Source organism: Cheilinus undulatus, linkage group 14 (genome assembly GCF_018320785.1).
Source record: "Cheilinus undulatus linkage group 14, ASM1832078v1, whole genome shotgun sequence".
Lineage (NCBI taxonomy): Eukaryota > Metazoa > Chordata > Actinopteri > Labriformes > Labridae > Cheilinus > Cheilinus undulatus.
The window spans coordinates 44,842,302-44,865,729 of NC_054878.1; the positions used below are offsets into that span (position 1 = coordinate 44,842,302).

Here is a 23,428-nt window from a genome sequence, read left to right on the forward strand (position 1 = left end):
AGTCAAGGCCTTCCCTGACAGAGACGTTGTCTGGATGGGAGCATATGTTGCTCTAGATCCTCTCTCTACTTTTAAGTATTGATAGTTCCTTTCCAGATGTTAGAGCTGCCCACGCCACAGACACTGATGCAACCCCATACCATCAGAGATGCAGGCTTTAGAACTGAGCCAGGAGAACAAGCTGGATGCTCCCTTTCCTCTTTAGTCCACAGGACACGGCGTCTGTGGTTTCCTCTGACCACAGAACAGTTTTCCATTCAGCTACACAGTCCATTTTAAATGAGCTCTAGGCCTGAGAAGACAGCGGCTTTTCTTGATCATGCATCTGACCCTCAGTGGAAAATGTTTGAACATCCTTGCCTTATGGTAACTTTCACTACTGGATCTTTGGACCACCAAGTTCCACCAATAAGGGCTTTTGTCCATAGCCATTTTTTTTTAGCACTGGAAGCACTGATAACCTCAATTTAAGAACCTCTCCCCAGTCTTCAGCATTGCTAGATACATACTTTTAAGAGAGAGCTGGGGTGGAATGTGTCAAAAATCTTTTTAAAGATGGTGTATTCATGTCTGCTGCTCATCTTGAGAAGGAGTATGGAATCCCTGCAAAGACTAATTACTTCAGATACTTCCAGGTTGGAGATTTTGTTAAAAAGATGTTCTCCTCATCCCTCGAGTTACCACAAAGTGGGTGGATAGATGGGCTATTGGACAGGAATCCAACTCTTAAAGGAATGGTTTCCATGATTTATGTGATTATCTAGAGGGTGGCTTCTCCATTTCTTGATCCTGCTCACATGTGGCCCCCTGAGCCCATGCAGGGATTTCCAGTACAGAATCATGCCTGTTTTTAATGCTGTGGCCCTTGAGGGTCCAAAGACCACCAGCATCCAGGCTTGTCCCTGGCTCACAGAGATTTCTCCAGATTCTCTGAATCTTTTGATATTCTTATGATATTAATCTTATGATATTAAAGACTGTAGATGGTGGGATATTCAACGTCTTTACAATTTTACATTGAGGAACATTTTTCTGAAATTGTTCTACAATTTGCAGACACAGTTTTTCACAGATTGGTTAACCTGTGCCCATCTTCACTTCTGAGAGACTCTGCCTGTCAGAAATGCTCCTTTTATGCCAAGTCATTTAACTGACCTGTTGCCAATTAATTTGATTGGTTGCAAAATGCTTTTCCAGCTGTTTTTCATCAGTATTACTTACTTTTCCAGGATTCTGTTGCCCTGTCTCTACGTTTTGTATAACTTATACAACTGAGGATATTGAGGACTGGACTTAGTCAGTGTGAGGAAATGTTGCTGATAAGCAGCCAGTGATCAATGATGAGTTGATTTAAAGCCATCAATACTTAAAAAGCTTATCCTTCTTACCAGGGATGCTCCATATCATCAGCATAATGCCGACATTGGCAGATATGAACATTTCTGCTGGAGTTTTTGGCTAAAACATTAGCATCACATTTAGGCATAGTTAGAAGAATTCCTTGTAAGTTGACAGAAGGGTCAGCTTTTATGCGTGCTCTCTGTTGCCCCCTGTCTGTCACCAGGTTACTCCAGCACCATTTGTATCCTCAAAAAGGCACACTAAAAGTTTGGTTTGACTTTTTAACACAGAAGGAAAACTATTCGGCTCACTCCGTCAAAGACTTTTCATTACAAAGAACCACACTTCCTGTTTGTACGCCTTCTAAATAAAAGCTAGATGAATACTATTAAAGGAGTAAAGTGACGTTCACAGAGAAGAGTCTAAACGGATACCATAAAAACAAAACACGTCTGTAGTATCACCATCCAAAGCGATATGTGTTTGCAACAAAAATAGCTGTCCTAGACACACAGTAATGGGTGATGTTTTTATTTTTTAAATCATCAAAACTTGCAGAAAAACTCCTACACATTACCCATATTCTCCTTCTTTCCTTTCTGGTGTTCATTTCTCTGTTTTTTCTGCAGCTGAACGGTCTGGATGGTCGGGATCTGGTCAGCAGAGATCTCGCTCTGTCAGAGTCCGAGGTGAACAGAAACTCTCCTCTGCTGCTGGAGCTCGTCAGGAGAAGACACAAACCCAATGAGGTGAGACTATCGACAGGGCTGTCCAAACTATGGCCTGGGGGCCAAATGTGGCCCGCAGACATATTTTGATTTGCTTGCAGCATATTCTAGAAATAAAATGAAATATGGCCCACATTTGAATGTTGACACCCAAAATAATTATATCTTGTTTTCTAACTCCCTTATGAGTTTTGGCAGCAAATAGCAGTACCAAACATTTTCCAGGGGCAGAGCCAGCGGCAGCTAGGGGCAAAGAGCACCCCCTGAAATCTGATTGGTATCCCCAAAAACCTGAAAATTATTGCCCTTTTGTCTTATCAGCCATCAAATCAAGCATTTAGCGTTACTTCAGACAGGCCAGAGAGTCGAGCTCTGCCCCAGTCAGCTGATCTCACGCAAGCTGATTTACTGTTAGCACACTATTGGCCAGTTGCTCTCATGCTGCCTTATTTAAACTTCTCTTGCCTGACCACACTCTGCTACTCTCTCTGCAAGCCGCACTTGCAACCCTCCTCCACCCCAGCTCTTCCTTTATTCTGCTCATGATTTAATCAGTGTCATATACTTCATCTTGTGGAGGCTGTGATCACCATAGCGACCTGGGAGTCTTTCAGACACACAAACGTCACGCATCAACACTCTCTTAAACTGTAACATACAAGTGGCTTTATTTTACCGTTTTTAAAGCACTCATCTGAACAATATAATAAAACATTGTGCTTTAGTTTAAATCTTGAGACAATATTCTAAATGGATCTTTTTTTAAATGTTTTTTTTTCTTTTTTTACATTTTTCATTAATCAGGTATCGCACTCTTCAGCACTTGTGCACTTTTCAACCATTTTTATGCTTTTTAGCTATTTTTATGCCTTTTAGCTGTTTATGCTAGTAATATTCTCTTCATTGGCACCAAATCGGCACCAAACTAAATTCTATATTTTGAGCAATGATTTCACATTCTCTGCAAATCAGGTAGTGCACTCTCCAGCTTTTATGCTTTTTTTCAGCTATCTTTCCACTATTTTCAGCTATTTTCATGCTATTTTGAGATATTTCTATGCTTTTTCAGCTAGTGAATGCCATTTTCAGCTTCTTTTAGGCTGTTTTCAGCTTTTATTATGCTATTTTTAAGGCTACTTTCAGCTATTTTTAGGCTACTTTCAGCTATTTTTAGCTACTAAATGCCATTTTTAGCAACTTTTATGCCATTTTATGCTATTTTTATGCTATTTTCAGCCATCTTTTTGCTTTTTGGCTATTTTCAGCAGTTCTTCCATGAGTCAGCTCTCAGCATTCCCACGCAATTTCAGCAAAAAATGCAATTTTGATCTAGTTCTGTATGTGGCCCTCAATGGAAAATGTTTGGACACCCTTGCCTTATGGTAACTTTCACTGCTCTGAAACACCTGGATTTTTGGACCACCAAGTTCCACCAATAAGGGCTTATGTCCATAGTCGGCTTTTTTAGCACTGGAAGCGCTGATAACCTCAATTTAAGAGCTTCTCCCCAGTCATCAGCGTTACTAGATATATACTTTTAAGAGATACAGATATCTATCCAATACGATGAATTTGTCTGAGCATACAGAGTTCCTTTTCAACACCTGATTTTATGGTATTCAATGTTCTTGTCTAACTAATAATGTGTTCAGTCAATAACTTGTCTGATCTGCTCACCTGTAACACCTGTAATGTCATTTTAGCATAAATGTTTTATTATTTCTTTGTTTTCAGGGAGACCGAGGAGGAGGCATCACAGCGGTAGGCTTTGTGTATTTATTTTCTTTCTTTTAATATTATATCTCTGCATGTTCTTCTATTCACAATGTTCTGCTATTATTATTCTGAGCTGGCTACATGCAAGACCATTTTGGGTCTAACTTGCCCCCAGAAAGGCTGCAGGGCTTGACCCAGTTCTAGACCTATAAATAATCCTCAAGTGAGTTTCATCCACACGATAATTTTACTGTTCAAACCAGGTGGAAACCTCGCTGATCTGGAATCATAAATATCAAACATGTTTGACAATTAAGATTCCAGATCAGCTTTTGGAATACTGACAGTAGCCAATGAGAGCAAGCAGACAAAGAAATGTCCACAAATTGATGATGTCGATTTTTACAGCTCACAAATGTAGCAGTGAACAAAAAAGAAACTGTTCTTTGTGAGAGAAGGGGAAAGAAAACCCCAAAAAAGAAGACCAACTTGTCAGATTAAGGTCTCTGCTCATTGAGTCTCTTATTTTTGGGTCTGTAATTAAAAAAACAAAACAAAACAAAACTCTAAGCTCTTTATTAACAGCATAAATTCATAGAGCATGGCAAATGGTACTTATAGTGCTCTGTAGTGCTAGGCAATCAATCAATTAAATTGATAAACTGGGCTTTTCAAAAATCAAGATTTTGAAAATTGAGATTTTCTGTTAAACTTTACTGCAGTAACACCTGAAGCAAAAATTACTTTAAGAAGCTTTAATTCTATGTTGATTCTGGTAACCCTGTAAACTTTTTTTTCTTTATACAATGCTCATGTGTAGCTACAGTGTTCTCAAACAAAAAAAACCCCATCCTGCTCAGTTTTAATAATTATTTTCACTCTGAATCCTTTTAGTAGAATCTGAGATTAAAGCTAGTTCTGTGGCAGAGATGACAAGCAATCAAATACAACACAGAAATAATCAATATTCCTCTGATGGTCTTGTTTACTTGTTTAGATCATGGGGAGACATCAGCATTACTTTCACTGTTTCTTAAGCAGAAAGAAACCTTCAGAAGATGAGTTTTAATATAAATAACCCTCCACAGTGGACTTTTAAAGACAAGTTTACAACTCCCACTTTGATGTTTAAAGGAACATTCAGTTAAATTTTGTAATGCGTCATTGATAAAAATCAAAGAAACCTCTCTTTTTATTTGAAAAAAAAGGGAAAAAAACATGAGTCAAGTTTGGTACAAATTTTTGGTGGATATCCTCATCAGACAGGGGAAAATCAGGGTGTTTAAAGTCAGGTTTTGCAGGGGGTGAGTGAGTGAGTGCGAAGGGAGCTGCAGCCGCTGCTCTGAATAATGAATCAACCATTTAAGAGGCTTGGAACGATGTGAAAAAATGCTAACATTGAACCTGTTCTGAAAGAAATAACAGATGAATCTTTCGGTGTCAGTGGGAAAGTTTGATTAAAACAACATGAGATTGTTTTTCTTTATCTGGATGAAAACATAGATCAAAAGCAGAGTCTGCCGACAACGCCAGCTGGCCTCTTTATTTTTTTTCTGAAGTCCCGTTTGATCCTGAGAGATTCTGGTAGATCTTTGATCTGTAAAAACTTCTATGTGAAATGTTACCACAAACAGTAGGTGTCTCACAGTCTGGATGAATCACCAAACAGTTTGATGTTTTTATCTTGGAAAGCTTAGCTGAAGGTTGAACGATCGTCTAAACCAGGAGTGTCAAACTGAATCACAGCAGGGGCCAGATTCTGAATTTGGTTCTAACCTGAGGGCTTAACAGGGTCAATATTTAACCACTGACTGTCAACCTAAATGATTTTGAAATTAAAAGGTCAACATGATAAGTTAAAAACTCAAAATCTGAGAAAGAAAGTCAAAATGACAAGTTTTAAAGGTAAAAAAATTACATCTAAAGTCAAAATAATGTTTTTAAAAGGAAAAATATAAGATAGGATACCGAAACGATGATTTTTAGCAGTCAAAATATGAGATGAAAATCAAAATCATGTGTTTTAAAGGTCAAAATATGAGGTAAAATGTCAAATTCATGAGTTTTAGAAGCCAAAATATGAAATAAAATTAAAAATCATGAATTTTAAACGTAAAAAAAATAGATAAAAGCGAAAGTTAAGACTTGAGATTGTCAGCAAAACTGAGAAAAAATTAAAACTCATGATATTAAACAATCAAAATGTGAGATAAACATCAAAATCATGAGTTTAAAATGTCAAAATGTGAGATTAAATTTCAAATTCATGAGTTTTAAAAGTAAAAATATGAAATATTAAAAATCATGAGTTTTAAAGATTAAAAAAATTTAACAAAAGTCAAAGTTAGGAGTTGTAGAAGGTCAAAACATGAGATAAAAGTCAAAAACATGACTTTAAAAAGTCAAAATAGGATTTAAAATATAAAATTATGAATCTAAAAGGTAAAAATATGAGATAAACAGCCAAAGTTATAAGATATTAAGGTTAAAATATAAAATAAATACTCAAAATCATAACTTTAAGTCACAACTGTCAGATGCATAAATGAAAATATAAAGAAAACACAAATTTCTCCTGCATTCCTGACTTTTTATCAAATTATTTTTACTGTTTACTGTCTCTAATTTTTATAACTCAGCAAGGATGTTATAAATCACCAAGGTTTAGTTTACATTAATATACTGGAGGAAACCTGCAGACCTCATACTGGTGGGCCAGTTCTAATAAAAATACCATATGATCTGGTGGACTGGGTATAACTGCACCACACCCGGGCCTTGAGTTTGACACCCCTGCTCTAGACCCTTGGTTCGCCATAGTGGGTCAGGGCCCAAGGTGGGTTGTGGATTTGTGGATGGAAAAAAATACAGGTGCATCTCAAAAAATTATATCATGTGGAAAATATTTTCCCCTGTAATTTACTTTAAAATTTTAACCTTCTATAAATTCCACCCTCTGGTCATATAAAGTGAAATATTTCATGTGAAAAATTTCCACTCTGAGGCGTCCCCCCTCTATTTTGGCAGCCAGCAACACAACAAAGTGACATGTTTTGACTCCCTGCAGTTTTTCTTTGTTTTGCCTCCAGTGACAACACTTGATGTCGTCTGTAAAAGGGTCGGTACAGAACACAAAGATGCAGGTTCTAGTCAGGCCTCATCATGTTTCCTCTATCTACAGAGCCATCTGTGTCTGCTTTTACTCCCTGTTGTGATGAAAAGAGACAGAACTCCTTCAACGTGACACGTCTGCGTTTTAAATAATGTTATATAAAAGTTAAAGAGAAAGCAAAAGAGAACAGGATGACCACAAAGTCAAGACTAAAATAAGACAAAGGGAAGTTGCCGACCTCTGTAATTACATAACAAATCTAAAAACAAACAAAAACCCTGACGGCTGACGTCTACACTCAGAGACTCCACGTGTTTCTAAGAACCCCACAGAGCTTCAGAAAACGCTGCTGTGACTGTTTTCAACCCCAACAGTGACTCTGACTGTCTGTGTGTGACCCCGTCGGAGAGATCTGGTGCATGTTTGGTTTCCTGTTGATGTCAGTTTGTCCTGATTTCTGGCGGTGAAGCTCAGACTGTTTCATAATACACACTTCACACTGAGGTCACCGTGATTTTAGCTTCTGCCTGAAACAATCTGTTATTTAGAGATCAGTCATATCCAAAAGTACCAAAGCTTTAAAAGAAAAGACATCTATTTATTGAGGATGATCTGAAGGAGCGGAAAGAACCCAGAAAAAATGCAGGACAACTCCTGCATCTGTCTGACTGACCCATATTTCTGACTGACAGATATGAACATTTCCGCTGATATTTAAGGCAGATAAATCAACCATACTTAGCCACAGAATTTGTGGAGTTTAATCAGAACCAACAATAAAAAGTAGCATGCGATATATTTCCAGTCTTAGATTTTTTAAAATTAAACTTTATTCATAAACAAACAGAGAAAAAGGGGCAGAGGTCTGATCTGGAATGAAATTATGTATAGACCATTTTTAGAAGTAGTAAGAGGAAGGGTGGCTCGCCTTAGCTTTGATAGCTTGGGCTAAAGCTAACATAGCTATGCTAGCTACGTGACTAGCCATTCACATTAGCCAGTATAGCTTAGTTGCCTTTAGCAACGGGAGCTTTAGAAAACATAGCCGAGCTAACATAGCTATATGAGATAGCTGCTTTGTGAGCTTAGCTTTAGCCATAGACAGTATATACGTAGACGCCTCATTGACTGTGTTTACCCACTGCAGCTATACGTCAATGTGTCCGCCATATTACCAGAGAAAAGACCATTTCATAAACAATGTTGTGATCATTATGAGTCGTTTGTATATAACGTGGAATACCTCTGGCAAGATGGCAGTGGCGTTGACGTACGGCCCACCAATGAGGCGTCCACGTATATAATGTCTATGGCTTTACCTATTTTAGCTACATAGCTATGTAGCTCTATTAGCTACATTATCTTCATAGCTACATAGCTTACATCGCTGCCTTTTGAGCTTAGCTGTAGCTATGTTAGCTCTGCTACCTTAGGTATGTAGCTGTTTTCTGCGTGGCTTACATAGCTTCTTTGTTAGCTTAGTGTTAGCTATGCAAGCTACGTTAGCTATGTAGCTGTGTGGAGTCTCCCAACTGAAAGAATCAATTAAGGTTTTAGAAATGTAAAAATTTGTCAGTATTAGCCGTGAATATTGGCATGTTTCTCCTTTCCTCCCCATTTTAACTTTTTATGATGTAAATGCAGAAAATGTGAATTTCTGTTGATGTTTCTGCTTCGTTTTCTCAGGAGCCGACTCAGAAACAGATCGCTCACGCTCGGAAGAAGTTTGACTCCTATGACAAGGTGAGCGCTAAACACCGCTTTGTGATGTCATCCTTCCACAGCCAATCACGGCCTTGGAATTACTGTTTTGTGTTTTATATTTCCTTTCAGGACGGGAGCGGCTCAGTTTTAAGAGAAGATCTGAAGAATGTGTTCACAGATTTATTCCCCAGCTTGAACAAGTTCGTCCACAGCATGAGTGTTTTCAGCATCTTTGTACCAAGATGAAGTGTGATGTAGCTGAACTGTGATTTCCTGTTTTTTCCTGCAGGAACATGGTGGAGAGGTTTGTCACTGATGAGCTGAGAGCTGCAGATAAAACCTTCTCTAAAAGTAAGATTGTTTAACATCAGTATTATTTAAGTATGTTTTAAATACAGGCAAACATGTGACAGATAAACTCTCCAGTACTTTATGGACTTAATTACACACGTTTTTGTTCACAGCGGTCGACTTCCAGCTGTTTCTGGGGTTTTACAGACGTCTGTTCTCCCAGTGCAGAAGTGTGGTGAGATTCACTCAGGGTTCTTTTGTTTTATATTACTGCAGTTAGAAAAGGTAAGCAACGGCTTCTAGTGGACCACCACTCCATGATAATTGTACCAATTGTTGTCCTAAATCCCTCCTTCGGACCAAAGTCAGCAAAAGCCGGATCATCGGATGGTTTTTAAGATTATCTTCTACAGATGATCATGTTCAAGACAGTCTTGCTGCAGACTGTTAATATCTGACACCCTTTGTTTAAGAACCAGAGCGCTGTGATGTTCTGGTACAATGTATTTCCAGTTTTAGATTTTTTTAAAATGAAACTTTTTTCATAAACAAACAGAGAAAAGAGGCAGAAGTCTAATTTGGAATAAAATAACGTATAGACCCATTTCAGAAGCAGTTAGAGGAACTGTGGCTCACTTTAGCTTCAACAGCTTGAGCTAAAGCTAACATAGCTATGCTAGCTATGTGATTAACACAACTACATTAGCCAATATAGCTTAGTAGCCTTTAGCAATGTGAGATTTCAAAAATATAGATGTGCTAACATAGCTACATGTGTCTTTGTATGAAATAGCTGCTTTGTGAGCTTAGTTTTAGCTACATCAGCTACGTAGGTATGCATCGACATTATCTATGTAGCTACATTATCTACATAGCTAGCGTTGCTAGCCAGCTTAAGAAGCTGCTTTTTTTAGCTTAGCTGCAGCTATGTTAGCTACGTTGCTATGTGAAATATGAAGCAACTCCAGCTATGTAGTGGTTTTCTGCATAGCCTACAAAAATTATTTGTTAGCTTTGCTTTGGCTATATTAGCTACATAGCTATGTAGCTAACATTGCTAGGTGGTGTAGGTAGTTGCTTTTTGAGCTTAGCTGTAGCTAAGGGAGCTATGTTGCTATGTGAAATATGAAGCTACCTTTGCTATTTAGCTGTTTTCTGCGTAGCTTACATAGCTTCTTTGTTAGCTTAGTTTTAGCTGTGTAAGCTACATTAGCTATGTAGCTATATGAGGTCACACACACTGAAAGAAAAAAAATAAGGTTTTAATGTGGGTGGTAGATTTTTGCTAACTGTGGTTGTAAGCGGGGATTCAGGCCCACAATAGGAACAATTATCTTGTAGCATGAGGCCCACTTCAGGTGGATCCCTATAGACAGACTGAGAATATGAGTTGGTGGATTACTGTGGGGTAAAATTTCACTCATAAAGCCAAATGTCTGATCGGAGTCAAAAGAACAGATATATCACCAATACTTATACTATCATGCTTTTATTTTCCTAAGTTCCACCTGGCCTAGAGACATGATTGGATATTAGGATGTGCTGAGTTTGAAATCTGATGCTCTTCTATTGGCTGATAAAGGACTGTTGGATATCTGAGTGTTTATATTTCACATATAGGTATGTTCTGTAGTTCTCTGGCTTTGGTACATGAAAATACGGTAGATGATATTTGGTTCACTCACTATGATTGACTTTAGTTGAATGCGTAATTTCCTGACATTGACTCGAGCCTCAAATGCACCAAAACCACCTTTGAAGAGATTTCCACCTGAAGCACTCAGAATGTCTTATTTTCAGCTTTTAAAAAGTCTTCAAAATGTCTGTCTCTAGATGTGGAATAGTAAAATACAGCAGAAATCGAGAAGCCCTTTAGATTTACTGCTAATTTCCTTATATAAGGATGTTTAGAGGCTAAACCAAGAAGGTGAATGTGGTTTAGCTTTAGCTGACTGTAGTGAACCTCTGATGCGTTAGACTATTAAATAGATAAAAAGATATTTAAAATCTAACATTGTTTTCTATGTTTAGGTCGTTCATGACTCTGACGTTGGTCAGACTCACGGTCCTGAAGATAAAATCAGCTCCCCATCTGTCAGTAAGGTATGTCTGCTGGTTTTGTAGTTATATTTGCGTGGTTCTGACTTTATTTTGAAGTGTGAATGCAGTCTCTTACTTCCTTAGATTTCATCGATTAATTTCACAGAGAGATTTGTAAAGTTTCTTTACAAGAAAAGCTTTGTAAAAGTTTAGAAATGTTCTAAAACTTTGAGAATATGACCATAACCATGTCCAGTCAGTTTTATTTGTAGTTTTATTTAAACAGGGATATAAAATATCCTGGTATACATGTTGAAGTCTGTTTTTTTAAAGTTGGAGATGGTTCAGAACATCCTCGTGCACAGTGATTTTGATTTTACTCAGTAAAGTCCACAGCGTGCTGTGTCTGTGCAACTTTGTTGTTCTTTTAGTAGTTTGATAATTTATGAATAATAACAACTTTATTTGTTTAGTACGTTTAAAACCAGAGCTTTACAAATTCCTAGAAATGCATCAAGAATTTACAGAGAGCAAAGTACAAAACCCTGGCCACACAATAATCTAACCAGTGCGAACAAGGAAACATAATTTTATAAGTTGCAGAGATGGGCAGAAAAGATAGTGAAATGAGATTAAAAAGTGTAAGAAATGAGTTTAAAGTGGCATAAATTGGCATAACAAATACTAAAACGTGGTAAGGATTGACAAAAATGGGTGTGAAAGGGCAGAAAAGGGGATAATAGTGGCAATAATGGGTCAACTGTGACAAGAATTGGTTTAGAGGTGGCAAAACAGGTCAGAAGTGTTGGAAAGTTATTTTAAGGGAGAAAAATGAGCTAAAAGTGGAAGAAATAGGCAGAGGAGGTAGTTAACTGGGAGAAAATTGGTAGAAACTGGTTAGAAGTGGCTAAAATGGGCATAAAAAGTGATAAAAGGGGTTAATAGTGGCAATAATTGTTAAAAGTGGGAGGGATGGGCAAGAAAGGTGGTGAATTTAGATTAAAAAGTGTCTGAAAGGGTCTAAAAGTAGCAGGGACAGAAAAGGTGGTGTAATGGGATTTTCAAGTGAGAAAAATGGGATTAAAGTAGCAAAAAATGAGTCAACAGAGGCAGAAAAATAGCTGTAAAATGGCAGAAATGGGTTGAAAGTAGCAAAAACTGGCATAACAAATACTAAAATGTGGTTAGAATTGGCAAAAAATGGGTGTGAAAGGGCAGAGAAGGGGATAACAGTGAAAATAAAGGGTCAACAGCAGCAAGAACTGGTTTAGAGGTGGCAAAAATGGTCAGAAAAAGTGTTGGAAAGTTATTTTAAGGGAGAAAAATGAGCTAAAAGTGGAAGAAATGGGCAGAGAAGGTAGTTAATTTGGAGGAAAAATTGGTAGAAACTGGTTAGAAGTGGCTAAAATGGGCGTAAAAAGTGATGAAAGGGTTTAATAATGGAAATAATTGCTTCAAAGTGGAAGAGATTGGCAAAAAAAGGTGGTGAAATGAGATAAAAAAAAATGTCAGGAAGAGGTTTTAAGTTTCAAGAAGGGTCAGAGAAGGTAGTGTAATGGGATTTTTAAAGTGAGAAAGATGGGTTAAAGTAGTAAAAAATGAGTCAAAAGAGGCAGAGAAATAGCTGGAAAAAGGCAGAAATGAGTTAAAAGTAGCAAAAATGGGCCTAACAAATAGTGAAATGCAGTTAAAAGTGGCATAAATGGCTATGAAAAGTGATGAAAAGAGGACAACAGTGGCTATAATGGGTCAACAATGGCAACAACAGGTTGGATTGTTTTTTAAGTGGCAAACAGGCATAAGAAGTGGTGGCAATGGTTTAAAAGTGGGAGAGATTGGCACAATAGTGGTATACTTGGATTTTAAGTAGGAGAAATGTATTAAAATGTGGCAAAATTGGTGTAAAGTGGCAAGCGTGAGGAAAACGAGGCAAAGATGTGCTAAAATTATGCAAAATAGAGAAAAAGCAGGCCATAATAGCAGCAAAATTTGGGTGGGGAAAGCAGTTAAAAAGTGGCACAAAGAAATGATTTCAACCTCAGAACTCAATAACAGTTTGACACACTTTTCAGCTTTAAAATGAAGTAACCGTTAGCCCGGGCGCCAGCACCAATGCTACTGATTCCATCCCCTGAGTTTGTCAGGGGTCAAGCCAAATCCGTGGGCAGGCCTGGCTCTTTTTATATTCTTCATATGTCAACCTACGGGCTGGGGTGGCAAGATGAAAGCCTTTTCTTATGAAGAAAACCCTCCCAGCCTGGCTAAATTTGCAAAAATGTAAGTGAAGTCTTCCAAATGTCTCGTCCATAGAGTATCCTCTGTTTGGACATCATTTTAAACGTTTTGGTGCAGTTCCATATTGTTTCTGTGTCAGACACCATACCATTCTCACGGTGAAGCATGGCAGTGGCAGCATCATGTCAAAACATGTCCACATACTTCTGTAGAAGTCATAGCTCTATGCTAGCAGGTCAAAATAAGCAGCTGGTAGATTTTGAAACCTGTAGCCTTACAGTGGAAGGTAGACAAAAACGTGATGACGGTACTGATCTACTTTGAGTTAAGGAGTTTTACCTAGCTTTGAAACGTTACAAGTGTAAAAGTATCAGTGTGTCACAGCTGATGTCAGTGCCAGGTGTGTGTCAGGTATGTATCACCTGATCGGTGTCCCTGTCATGCACAGATCCCCCGATTAAAAGGCCAGAATCACAGAGGACAGAGTCAGACAGCAGCCAAGGTAAAACCACGAGGAGCAGCTTGACTTTAGCTTCACGCTAACACTCACTGCTCTCATAATGATCAACACCTCTTCTTACTAACTTTAACATCACATCTTCTATTCAGAGAGACGTCATCAAAATCACAGCCCACGCAGAGCACCCTCACCGATAGGACCAGGATGTTTTTATTTGACTTTTTTCAGTCTTTGCTACATCAAGCTGGGTAGAAGCATGGGATTTAAGTAATCAGAGGGGTTAACATCAAGAGTATGAGTGAAGAAATGAAGTCAGTAGAGCTCAACAGTGGTTCCTGAAGTAAAAAAGATCACATTCATTTTCTCTGGAGTAGATTTGAGCATACACCATCCAAGTACAATATCAACCTCGTTTAAGGAGAAAACCTGTTACATTCATAATCTAGGGAGGAAAGAACTACACTACCCATAATCCTAGAGTGCTGCAGTCATGTCTCTGATTCTGTTACATTGGAAATGTTGAAACCAACCCTGAGAACTTTGGCTTTTTTGTTAACATAATAAACTGCATAAGGATGAATATACAGCCCTGATTTTAAAAACGTTGGGGCGCTGTCTTAAATGTAAAAAAACATAAACAGCATATTAGATGTTGAAACTGAGACATTTTAACATTTTCTGAAAAATATTAGCTCATTTGGAATTTGATAGCAGCAACACTTCTCAAAAAAGTAGGGACGAGGCAACGTTTACCGTTGTGTAGCGTCCTCTCTTCTTTTAACAACAGTCTGTAAACGTCTGGGAAGTAAGGAGACCAATTGATGGCGTTTTGGAGAAGGGTTAGGGTTTTTGAACTGTATGCTGATAACAAGATGGAGAGTTCCTCTCCTCTTCAGTCCACATGACAAGCGCTTTCTACATCCGTCCATCCATTTTCTATTCTGCTTGTCCCGCTGAGGGTTGCGGGGGCTGGAGCCTATCCCACCTGTCAAGATGCAGGATACATCCTGGACTGTTCGCCAGTCAATCACAGGGCTGACCTATAGAGACAGACAACCAGACACAGTCAGATACAGCCAATTTAGAGCAATCAATTAACCTAAAAAGCATGTTTTTTGGTGGTGGGAGGAAGCCCAAATACCCGGAGAGAACCCACTCATGCACAGGGAGAACATGCAAACTCTGCACAGGCCCTGTGACCAGGAAGTGAACCAGGGACCTGTTGCCTCACAGCGCTAACCCCTGCGCCGCCGTGCAGCCAGCTTTCCACATAGATTATCACATTTTGATTCATCCAACCACAGAACAGTTTTCCATTTTGCCCCATGTCCATTTTAAATAAGCTTTTGACCAGCAAAGACGGCAGCGTTTCTGGATCCTGTAAGGCCTTCTTCTTTCCACGATCCAGCTTAAACTTTCATTTGTGGTTGGCACGGCCAACTGTGTTGATTCTGGAAGTGTTCCTGAGCCCATGCAGTGTTTATACCCTGATCTGTTGTCAATTAACCTAATTGGTTGCAAAACGCTCCTCCAGCTGTTTTTCATTACCACTTACTTTTCCCAGCTGTTTGCCCCGTCCCTACTTTTTTGAGACATGTTGCTGCCATTAAATTCAGAATGAGCTAATATTTTTCATGATATCGTAAAATGTATCCATTTCAACAGCTTATGTTTTTTTAATGTTCTCTTGTGAATAAAATATGGGTTTATGAGATTTGACAATCATTGCATTCTGTTTTAGTTTACATTCTTCACAGCGCCCAAACTTTTTTGTTATGGGTTTGTAGAAGGAACGTCCATGTATGTTTAAAAAAAGAACAGAATCCCTACTGTGTGTAGTTCCCTGTTGTCACAGTGGATTGTGTGATGATAGTTTGCTGTTTTCTCTTATTTCTAATCCTGATATGTGCTGAATCAAATGTTTTATTGTCACAATTATTCAGGAAGTTTGTTGGCTTGGTTTAAGGTTTAGGAATATTGATATAAGGCGTTTGAATTGATGGAGAAATGTACTTCCGGGTAGTCACTGTTGAGCTTTATGTGACTCAAGAGAAGGTCAGATCATCTAAGGTATGTGGCGTGATGAGGAGACTACCCTTCCTGACATTTATCAGTGAAACTAACACCATCATCTCTTCTCATCATGTTTCTTCCATCATTTTTTATCATTTTAACTTCAAACAGGCTATGGATGGGTTGTTTTCAGTCATGTCACAGCGATGAACTCCAACTGGGGGGCAGGAAGTGATTTCTGCATGGAAAAAGCCTTATCAAGATGAGTGTTGTTCATGGCTGTGCTAAAAGTTCAAATTGGAAAGCAGGAGCTTCTTGACAGTCCCAAAAGTACTGTCATAAAGATGAATGGTTTAAAAGCTCACTAAACAAAGGCAGACATGGATTAAAATCCTCCAACAAGATAACACTTGTGTATGCAGCAACCACAGGGATTCTCAAGCAATCAACCTCCTGGAGTAAACAAAAACAGCAGTCATTCAGTGCTGCTTCTAGTCTGAGATTGCTGGCCCTAATGTAAAATAACTGACTGCATGAATATTCAACCCCTTTAAAGTGTCTGACCTATTTCAACAGAGATCCAGATAGTGTTAGTAATCTCACAGGGAAATGGGGATCAGCTGATCACTGTGAATGTGTCTCAGGGATTTTAGGATACAGACACCTGTGTCTGGAAGGTCCAGTTACTGGTTCATCAGTATGCCTGGCTACATTACACCATGCAGACAAAAGAACACTCCCAGCAACTCAGAGAAAAGGTTATTGAAAAGAATAAGTCAGGGGATGGATACAAAACATTTCCAAGGCTCTGAACATCCCCCAGAGTTCATTTAAATCCATCATGAAGAAATGAAGGAATATGGCACATGTGTAAACCTGCCTAGATCAGACCGTCCTCACAAACTTAGTGAGCGCGCAAGAAGGAGATTAGTGAGAGAGACCACCAAGACACCTATGACTACTCTGAAGGAGTTCCAACCTTCAGCAGCTGAGATGGGAGAGACTCTGCAGACTTTGGTCTGATGAGACCAAAATGGAGCTTTTTGTTCATCAGACAAGACGCCAAACAGTGACATTACTACAAACACGCCATCCTCACTGTGGAGCGTGGTGGTGGCAGCATCATGCTGTGGGGATGCTTCTCAGCAGCTGGCTCTGGAAGGCTTGTAAAGGTAGACGGTAAAATGAGCCGAAACATACAGAGAAAGATACACAGAAATGGTTTAAAGACAAGGTGAATGTTACTGGAGTGACTGAGTCAAAGCCCAGACCTCAATCCAATAGAGAATTTGTGACTGGACTTGAAAAGGGCTGTTTGCACACGATACCCGTGCAACCAAAGTCCAGATGTTTGAGCCTGCCTGAGGCCGATCCACACGTACTCAGAGCTGTGATTGCAGCCAAAGGTGATTCCGCTAAATACTGATTAGAAGGGGTGAAAATTTATGCAGTCACTTATTTTACATTTTATTTTTCTGTGTAATTGACATTACTTTGTATAAATCTGTTTTCACTTTGACATGAAAAAGCCAAATTACATTGGCCTTGATTGATTTATCAAATCAATAAATGGGTTTAGAATAATCAAGGTGATGAATACTTTTTTTAAGGACTTACTGTGTTTAAATTTATGGCAGCATTCAGGATGACATATCCGATTTGCATTTTGGAATTTCCAAACTTCCGTCTGAGATCAGATGTAACCCTTCGTTAGTTGTTGATCATCATGGAGCCCAAAATGTCGATGTTGCCCTCATTTAACTTTTCTTCTCTATAACACTAGCTTGGATTAGATTTTTACCCTCCACTCGTCACATCTTTGAATGTTTAACCCAGAGCTGTTGTGTTCTGTGCCATTGATCAGGGCTCATCAGACGGTGTGACATCTCAGGGTAAAGGAGACTCCAAGCACAAGCAGACATCCGACATCAAGGCATCGTCCACGGGTCAGCAGAGAGAGCGGGTGGACCTGGACCTGGAGGTGGAGGATGATGCTGACGAGGGCGACTCATTTTTCGATGACCCACTGCCCAAACCACAAAAGACCTATGGCTGGTGAGGAGCTTTCCCTAAGACTTAGACTTCAGCCAGGCATTTATATGTGGCCCCATGCCACTGTAGTCACCTGCTTCACTGTGATTGGACCAGCCTTGGTCATGTGATCTTCATCTCCACAGACTAGCTTACCATAAAGACTAGCTTTAGCCAGCAGCCAGTCTAACTGACCAATCAAGGCAGAGGCAGACCAACAACTCCAGTGGGGTCGAATCTATTTTTTTTGTCCCCTGGTGGGTTAACAGAGTCATTTATCAGCTGTTTGTGCTTAAAACGCACCTTCACCTGCAACAAAAAGCTCAGTCTCTCTTCTTTAATATCAAACGCGAAGGGCCAGATTCACAAAGAATGGACCCAGAATCTAGTCCAGCATTTTCACACAAAAACAAATAAAAAAAAATAAAATAAAAATAAGTTTAGGCTGGCAAAAATAAGTAAAAAGCAGTAAAAAAGTGGAAAAAATAGGTGAGATGTGACAAAAAAAATGAGTTACAGGTGGCAAAAACTGAGCAAAAAGTTACTAAAACAGGCAAAAAAGTGGAAAAAAGGTGGGAAAAATGGGCAAAAAAGCAGTAAAGGGTGGCAAAATGGGAGGTGAAGTGGCAAAAAATGGCAAAAGATAAAAACGTTGAAAAAAGCAGGATAAAAGAGGGGTTAAAATGGCAAAATTGGACAAAAAGTGGGCTGAAAGCAGTAAAAATTGATTTAAACTGGCAAAAAAATGGGGAAAAGGGACAAAAATTGCAAATAGCAATGGAAATAAATAGAAAAAAAAATAAAAGTTGATAATTAAGGCCAGCTGTATAGGTGTGGGAAACAAACAGATTAATGGCTAATTTCTGAGGTCAAAATTTCCCCTTTTTAAGGTTTTCTGGGGGAATATTATTTCAAATTAGGATGTAAAAGAGCCACAAATCATCAAATGATTTGTGATGTGGCTCAAGAGCCACACGTTGAGTATCACTGACCCAGGGTAACCCTAATGTAGGTCTACGTATCAACCTAGAGGAAACTTAACATAAGGTGTTATTTAGACCTACGCTTAGCCTAATGTAGGTTTCAGTCTTGTCTCATTAGGCCTACAGGTCTACGAAAATGAGTTCTGCACTTTCAAAGTTGGATACTCTTTGGTATGAGATTTATTTTTGTAGTAAGGGGGCAGTTTTGTTTGCGTGCCTTTGCACATGCTTTGAGGATTGCACACCTCTTTTCTCCTCTTTGCACAGTTTTAACAGGCACAAAAAGCAGCAAGGTCCTTTTCTAATCATAATCACCTGCAGTCATAATGGCCAGTTTCACATCTGCAGCCCTTATAAAGGCAGAACTGTAATGTTTTAAGTTTTTATTGCTCTTGACTCTAAAACCAAACTCCATCCTGAGATGTTGTTTGTTTTCTGTCTCTGCTGCCTCGTGTATCGCAGCTCTCCGTTTGGAGAAAAGGATTCATCAGAGAGGACGAACAGTCAGAGAGAGTGAGTATCAAACTGGAGCTCACACAGTCTACACATCGACTTCAGCTCTTAGGTCAAAATTCATTTTGTTTCTTTTGGTCTAACTGCAGACTGGATTTAGATGAACATATTCTTGGTACATACCTGAAATATAAGGTCTCTTTACAAAGAGAAGCCTTCTTTAGGGATTTTAGCTCACTAGCCAGCTTGATGGCTGGTTTGTTGCCTACTGTGAAATCACTAGCTAACGTGTAAAAATCGGTCCAACACAGTCGTCTTCTCTCTGGTTCTTCACAGTGAGATTGTCTAACTGGCTTCTTTTTAACTGAAGCCTTGTGTGTGAACTAATGCCATCAAGCTGTATCAAGAGAGATCTCCAGAGTTACATAGTGCTAAAAGCAGGTGACTGGGGCTCTCTGTGGAAATGGGATAGATGCCATTCTCCTTGTTGAAGACCGTCAGAACAACATTTAAACAACTGTTTTAAAGTGGAAAAAGTTAAACATTGCTGCTTTAACGTCTTGAAATAAAAATAAAATATACATTAGGGAAGCTGATAAAGAATCCAGTGAAGCAGTGTTTCATAACTCTGGGTTTTAAGACGATAATGAAAAGTTTTTCTTCTTTAAATTGAAAAAGTAAAAATCCCTCTGCTGATGAACTCCCTCTTTAGTTAGTAAACTCCCTCTTTAGTTAGTAAACTTCCTCTGCTTTAGCCTTTTGTTTTTCCTCTGCTCTTCCTTTCTGTCTCTCTGCTCCTGTTTTCATTGTGTCACCTCAGGATACACCAGACAACTTCAGAAAATCCTCAGATACACAGAAATCAAATTAATCATGTGTGCATTACAGCTATGGCTATGGGACAGCCAATATTAATTTTTTCAGAGCTGATGCCGATTCTGCTTATTGGTATGGTGCATAGAGAGAGTATTTAGACCCTTTTAACTTTTTAAAAATGTTGCAGTCAGATGCTACAGTCTTAAAATTTGATTTTTATTCCCATCAGTCTTCACTCAATATCCCATCATGCAAATTTATGAAAAAATAAAAAACTGACATGAAATTGACATTTGTATTCAGTCCCTTTATAACAACACTGTAGCTCAGGCTCCTCCCATTTCTCTGGATTTTTGTTGAGATGTTTCTACACTGTGACAGGAGTCCACCTGTGGTAAATTAAACTGATTGGACATGATTTGGAAAGGCAAATTTTGAGGGCTTAAGTTGTAGATGTTACGTATTTAAACATCAATATTACTAGTGGTATCCTCTAAAGGCCCATTTATACTCCCTTTACATATGAAAATGTATACGTCCTTTTCAAACGATGTTACCGTCACTGCTCATATACTTCACGCGTCCTCTACGTTGGTATGGATGTTAACCAATACATCCAGCAGCCCAGAGTCAAAAGTTTATGACAACAACAAACTCAAAAACAAACATGGTGACTGTGGAGGAGGTATCGATATTGTACCTGTTGCTACCCGATCCGTCCCGGAAACCCGATTTGTACTGCGCATGTGCAAACACGCATCTACAGCCACGTCTACATAAATTAATTCTAACCCTAACCCTAACCAGTGGAAATTAAAATGCTAAACCTAACCAAGCTGATCCGATAATTAGCCTGTGTATTTCAGGATACATTGACTGTAACTTTTGTCCATATATACTAATAAATTTTGTCCATATGTTCTAATAAATTAGTGGAGTTTTGGGCTGAACCATCAGACCTATGTCAGCTGAGATCTTTTTCTCTAACCCAGCGGTTGTAGACACGTTTGCACATGCGCAGCACAAATCGGGTTTCCGGGGCGGGTGGGGTAGCGATAGTACCTCTGCATAAAAGACGTATCCGTATCCGTATTTAACGTTGGGCATAAATGGGCCTTTAGATGAATCTTTAAATAATGTCATTCTGGATATCGGCATAAATCTAATAATGTGCATCTTTTATATGACTCTTTTTGAAGTGGCAAGGGGGCACCCAAAATCCAGGGGTAGAGGTAAAGTCCAGAAATGTTTGCATCAGATTTGTCCGTATCGTCTCCTGGCAGATCAGAAAAGCTGAGGCGATCCAGTGAAGTCTGGTGCATCCTGTACGTCTCTTCGAGCTCGTCTCCTCTGATGTCTCCTTTTGTGTCTTTATTTCACTGCCTGCTCTGTCTCCTTGCATCCTGACTTCATCCTTCCCTCCCTCCTCTGTTCCTGCGACTCCCCCCATCCTCACTCTGCAGTGTTGTCAACCTGAGGGAAGAGGGTCTTTCTGGGCCGGTCGTGTCCACCATGAGGCGAGGCAAAAGCCTCAGCGAGTGAGTGTGCACGCTCTCCATGTCTAACATCAGAAAACAGTCACTCAGCATAGAGAAAAGGTGAAAGAATGAGGGAGTTAGGGTGGCTGTCTTTACTTAGATGCTTTAATTTATGTCATTGAAGGAGCTGGAAGTGACAAACAGAAGTCATGTTCTAATAATCCTGCATTGTCAGGCTAATGAGAACAAGGCGTTTGCATGAGAACCAAACTTCCCTTTCTCCTCAGTGTGTTTGTTTCTCCCTTTTGTGGCTTGCGTGGTGGCATGATGGTATCTATTTCTGACTTAATGAGTTAGCTTTATTTCCATTAAACTTGCAGTGTGTTTAACTTTAAATAAAAGGTTTCATGTAGGAGAAAGTAGACCAGACGTAGCCGGAGGGAGAGAGAAATGAGCTCCGTCTCTCCCCTCGGGTTTGACCTAGTTAGAGCTGAAGGTCAAAGTTTGCTTTTCTGAATAAATCTATGGCTTTGATTGGAAATTAAGTCCACAATTTTAAATATTTCAGTTAGGGCTGCATGATTTTGGCTAAAAACAAAACCTCGATTTTTTTCTCTGAAATCTCAATTTTCTATTACGATTACGATTTTTTTGGTAAAACCACTAAGTACAACAGAATTAATTATTTCAATTTTTTATTTAATAAATTGGCAAACAATTTGAATAAATATAAAGTGCAAACCTTAAATAAAGACAGATAAATCCTCCTAGGGATTAATAAAGTGACCCCGCTTTCACCAAACTTAAAACATTTACTGTAGTTCTGTGGCTTTATTAACATAAAAGAGATGCTTTCTAATTTTTTCCCACTCATTATTAATCCTTTAGTAAAAGGGGGAGGGACCTCATATTGGTCTTTGCCCTGGGCCTCCAAATGACTAAAACCGGCCCTGCCTCACACCTGCAGCTCTCCAGACACATCATTTCACCCTGCCTCATTTTGGAGCTTTGGTTTTATATTTCTGCTCTTCTGACAATATTTATGATCATTAGTGCATTAAAGATCAAATAAACACCCACGTTTGCACAAATTTCACTAGATATGACGTTATCTCCACAGGCTGCTCTTTGATGACGCACATTGGCGTAATTGTCATAAGATCTGGGTGTGAGAGAGCATCGGCAGGATGTGGCTGGAGAAATAGTTAAAACGAGGAAATGGGAAGTTTCAGATTAAACACGACAGAACACTTTAATGAATGACCTTACTGAAGAGACGCAGCACCAGCGGACTTCCTCTTCTCTCTTCTCTTACACACACTCCTCCATTGAGCGCATCCGATGGTAATAAAATACGGATTTAAAATAATAAACGCTTAAATTTGGAAGTTAAAGCCTGTCTTCTTTATGTGGGTAACAGATTTATTGATGTGACTGCCATGAATCTTTACTGATGACAGTGTTTACCTTCATAAAGTGTTTTAGTTAAAGTTTGTGAAACTGTCTGCATGTCAGCAGACACACTCAGCCAATGGAGGCAGCGACACAGTGCATCTGGCTACTCGGGGGCTCCGTGGTAACAGAAACGAGAGAGGAAGTGATAAAATTAATGAACAGAAAAGCTCAGAGTTGTGCTTGCCCATTGGCTTTTTGAAGTTGCCCCGGGCATTCGGGCAACCGTTAATGTCGGACCCTATATGTTGTAAGCGCGCAGCCCGGAGACGTAAGGGAGAGCCGTACCGTAATTACCCTAGTTAAAGGGAAAGCCGATTTTGTGATGTTTATATTTTCCAAACTAAAAAATCTGATTACAATTTAATATCGATTTATCGTGCAGCCCTAATTTCAGTCCTGTTTATGACACCACTTATAGTTTGTATCCCAAAGCACATTAACCTGGAAAGGCAACACCTCCAAATCCCCTCTGAGGATCATCTTTCAGGATGCTACACATTTATTCCTAGACTGAGGAAGGCGTGGCCTGCCTTACTCTGTGATTGGCTGGTTGTCGTTGTTGCCTTCATTGG

At 39.1% G+C, this 23,428-nt stretch overlaps 1 protein-coding gene across 5 annotated transcripts in view; it reads left to right on the forward strand.

The window, feature by feature from the left end:
* cep43 (centrosomal protein 43) overlaps positions 1–23,428 on the forward strand; it is a 36,526-nt gene that overhangs the window by 6,271 nt on the left and 6,827 nt on the right. For 2 of the 5 annotated variants that reach the window (XM_041805828.1, XM_041805829.1), the window contains exons 5-14: positions 1,971–2,090; positions 3,804–3,830; positions 8,584–8,640; positions 8,731–8,801; positions 8,891–8,952; positions 9,066–9,127; positions 10,924–10,995; positions 13,616–13,669; positions 17,505–17,695; positions 19,117–19,167. In XM_041805828.1, the coding sequence (XP_041661762.1) occupies positions 1,971–2,090; positions 3,804–3,830; positions 8,584–8,640; positions 8,731–8,801; positions 8,891–8,952; positions 9,066–9,127; positions 10,924–10,995; positions 13,616–13,669; positions 17,505–17,695; positions 19,117–19,167 (767 nt within the window). Of the gene's footprint in view, positions 1–1,970; positions 2,091–3,803; positions 3,831–8,583; positions 8,641–8,730; positions 8,802–8,890; positions 8,953–9,065; positions 9,128–10,923; positions 10,996–13,615; positions 13,670–17,504; positions 17,696–19,116; positions 19,168–21,386; positions 21,462–23,428 lie in introns of all 5 variants that reach the window. The other 3 variants (XM_041805826.1, XM_041805827.1, XM_041805830.1) reach the window with 3 other exon arrangements.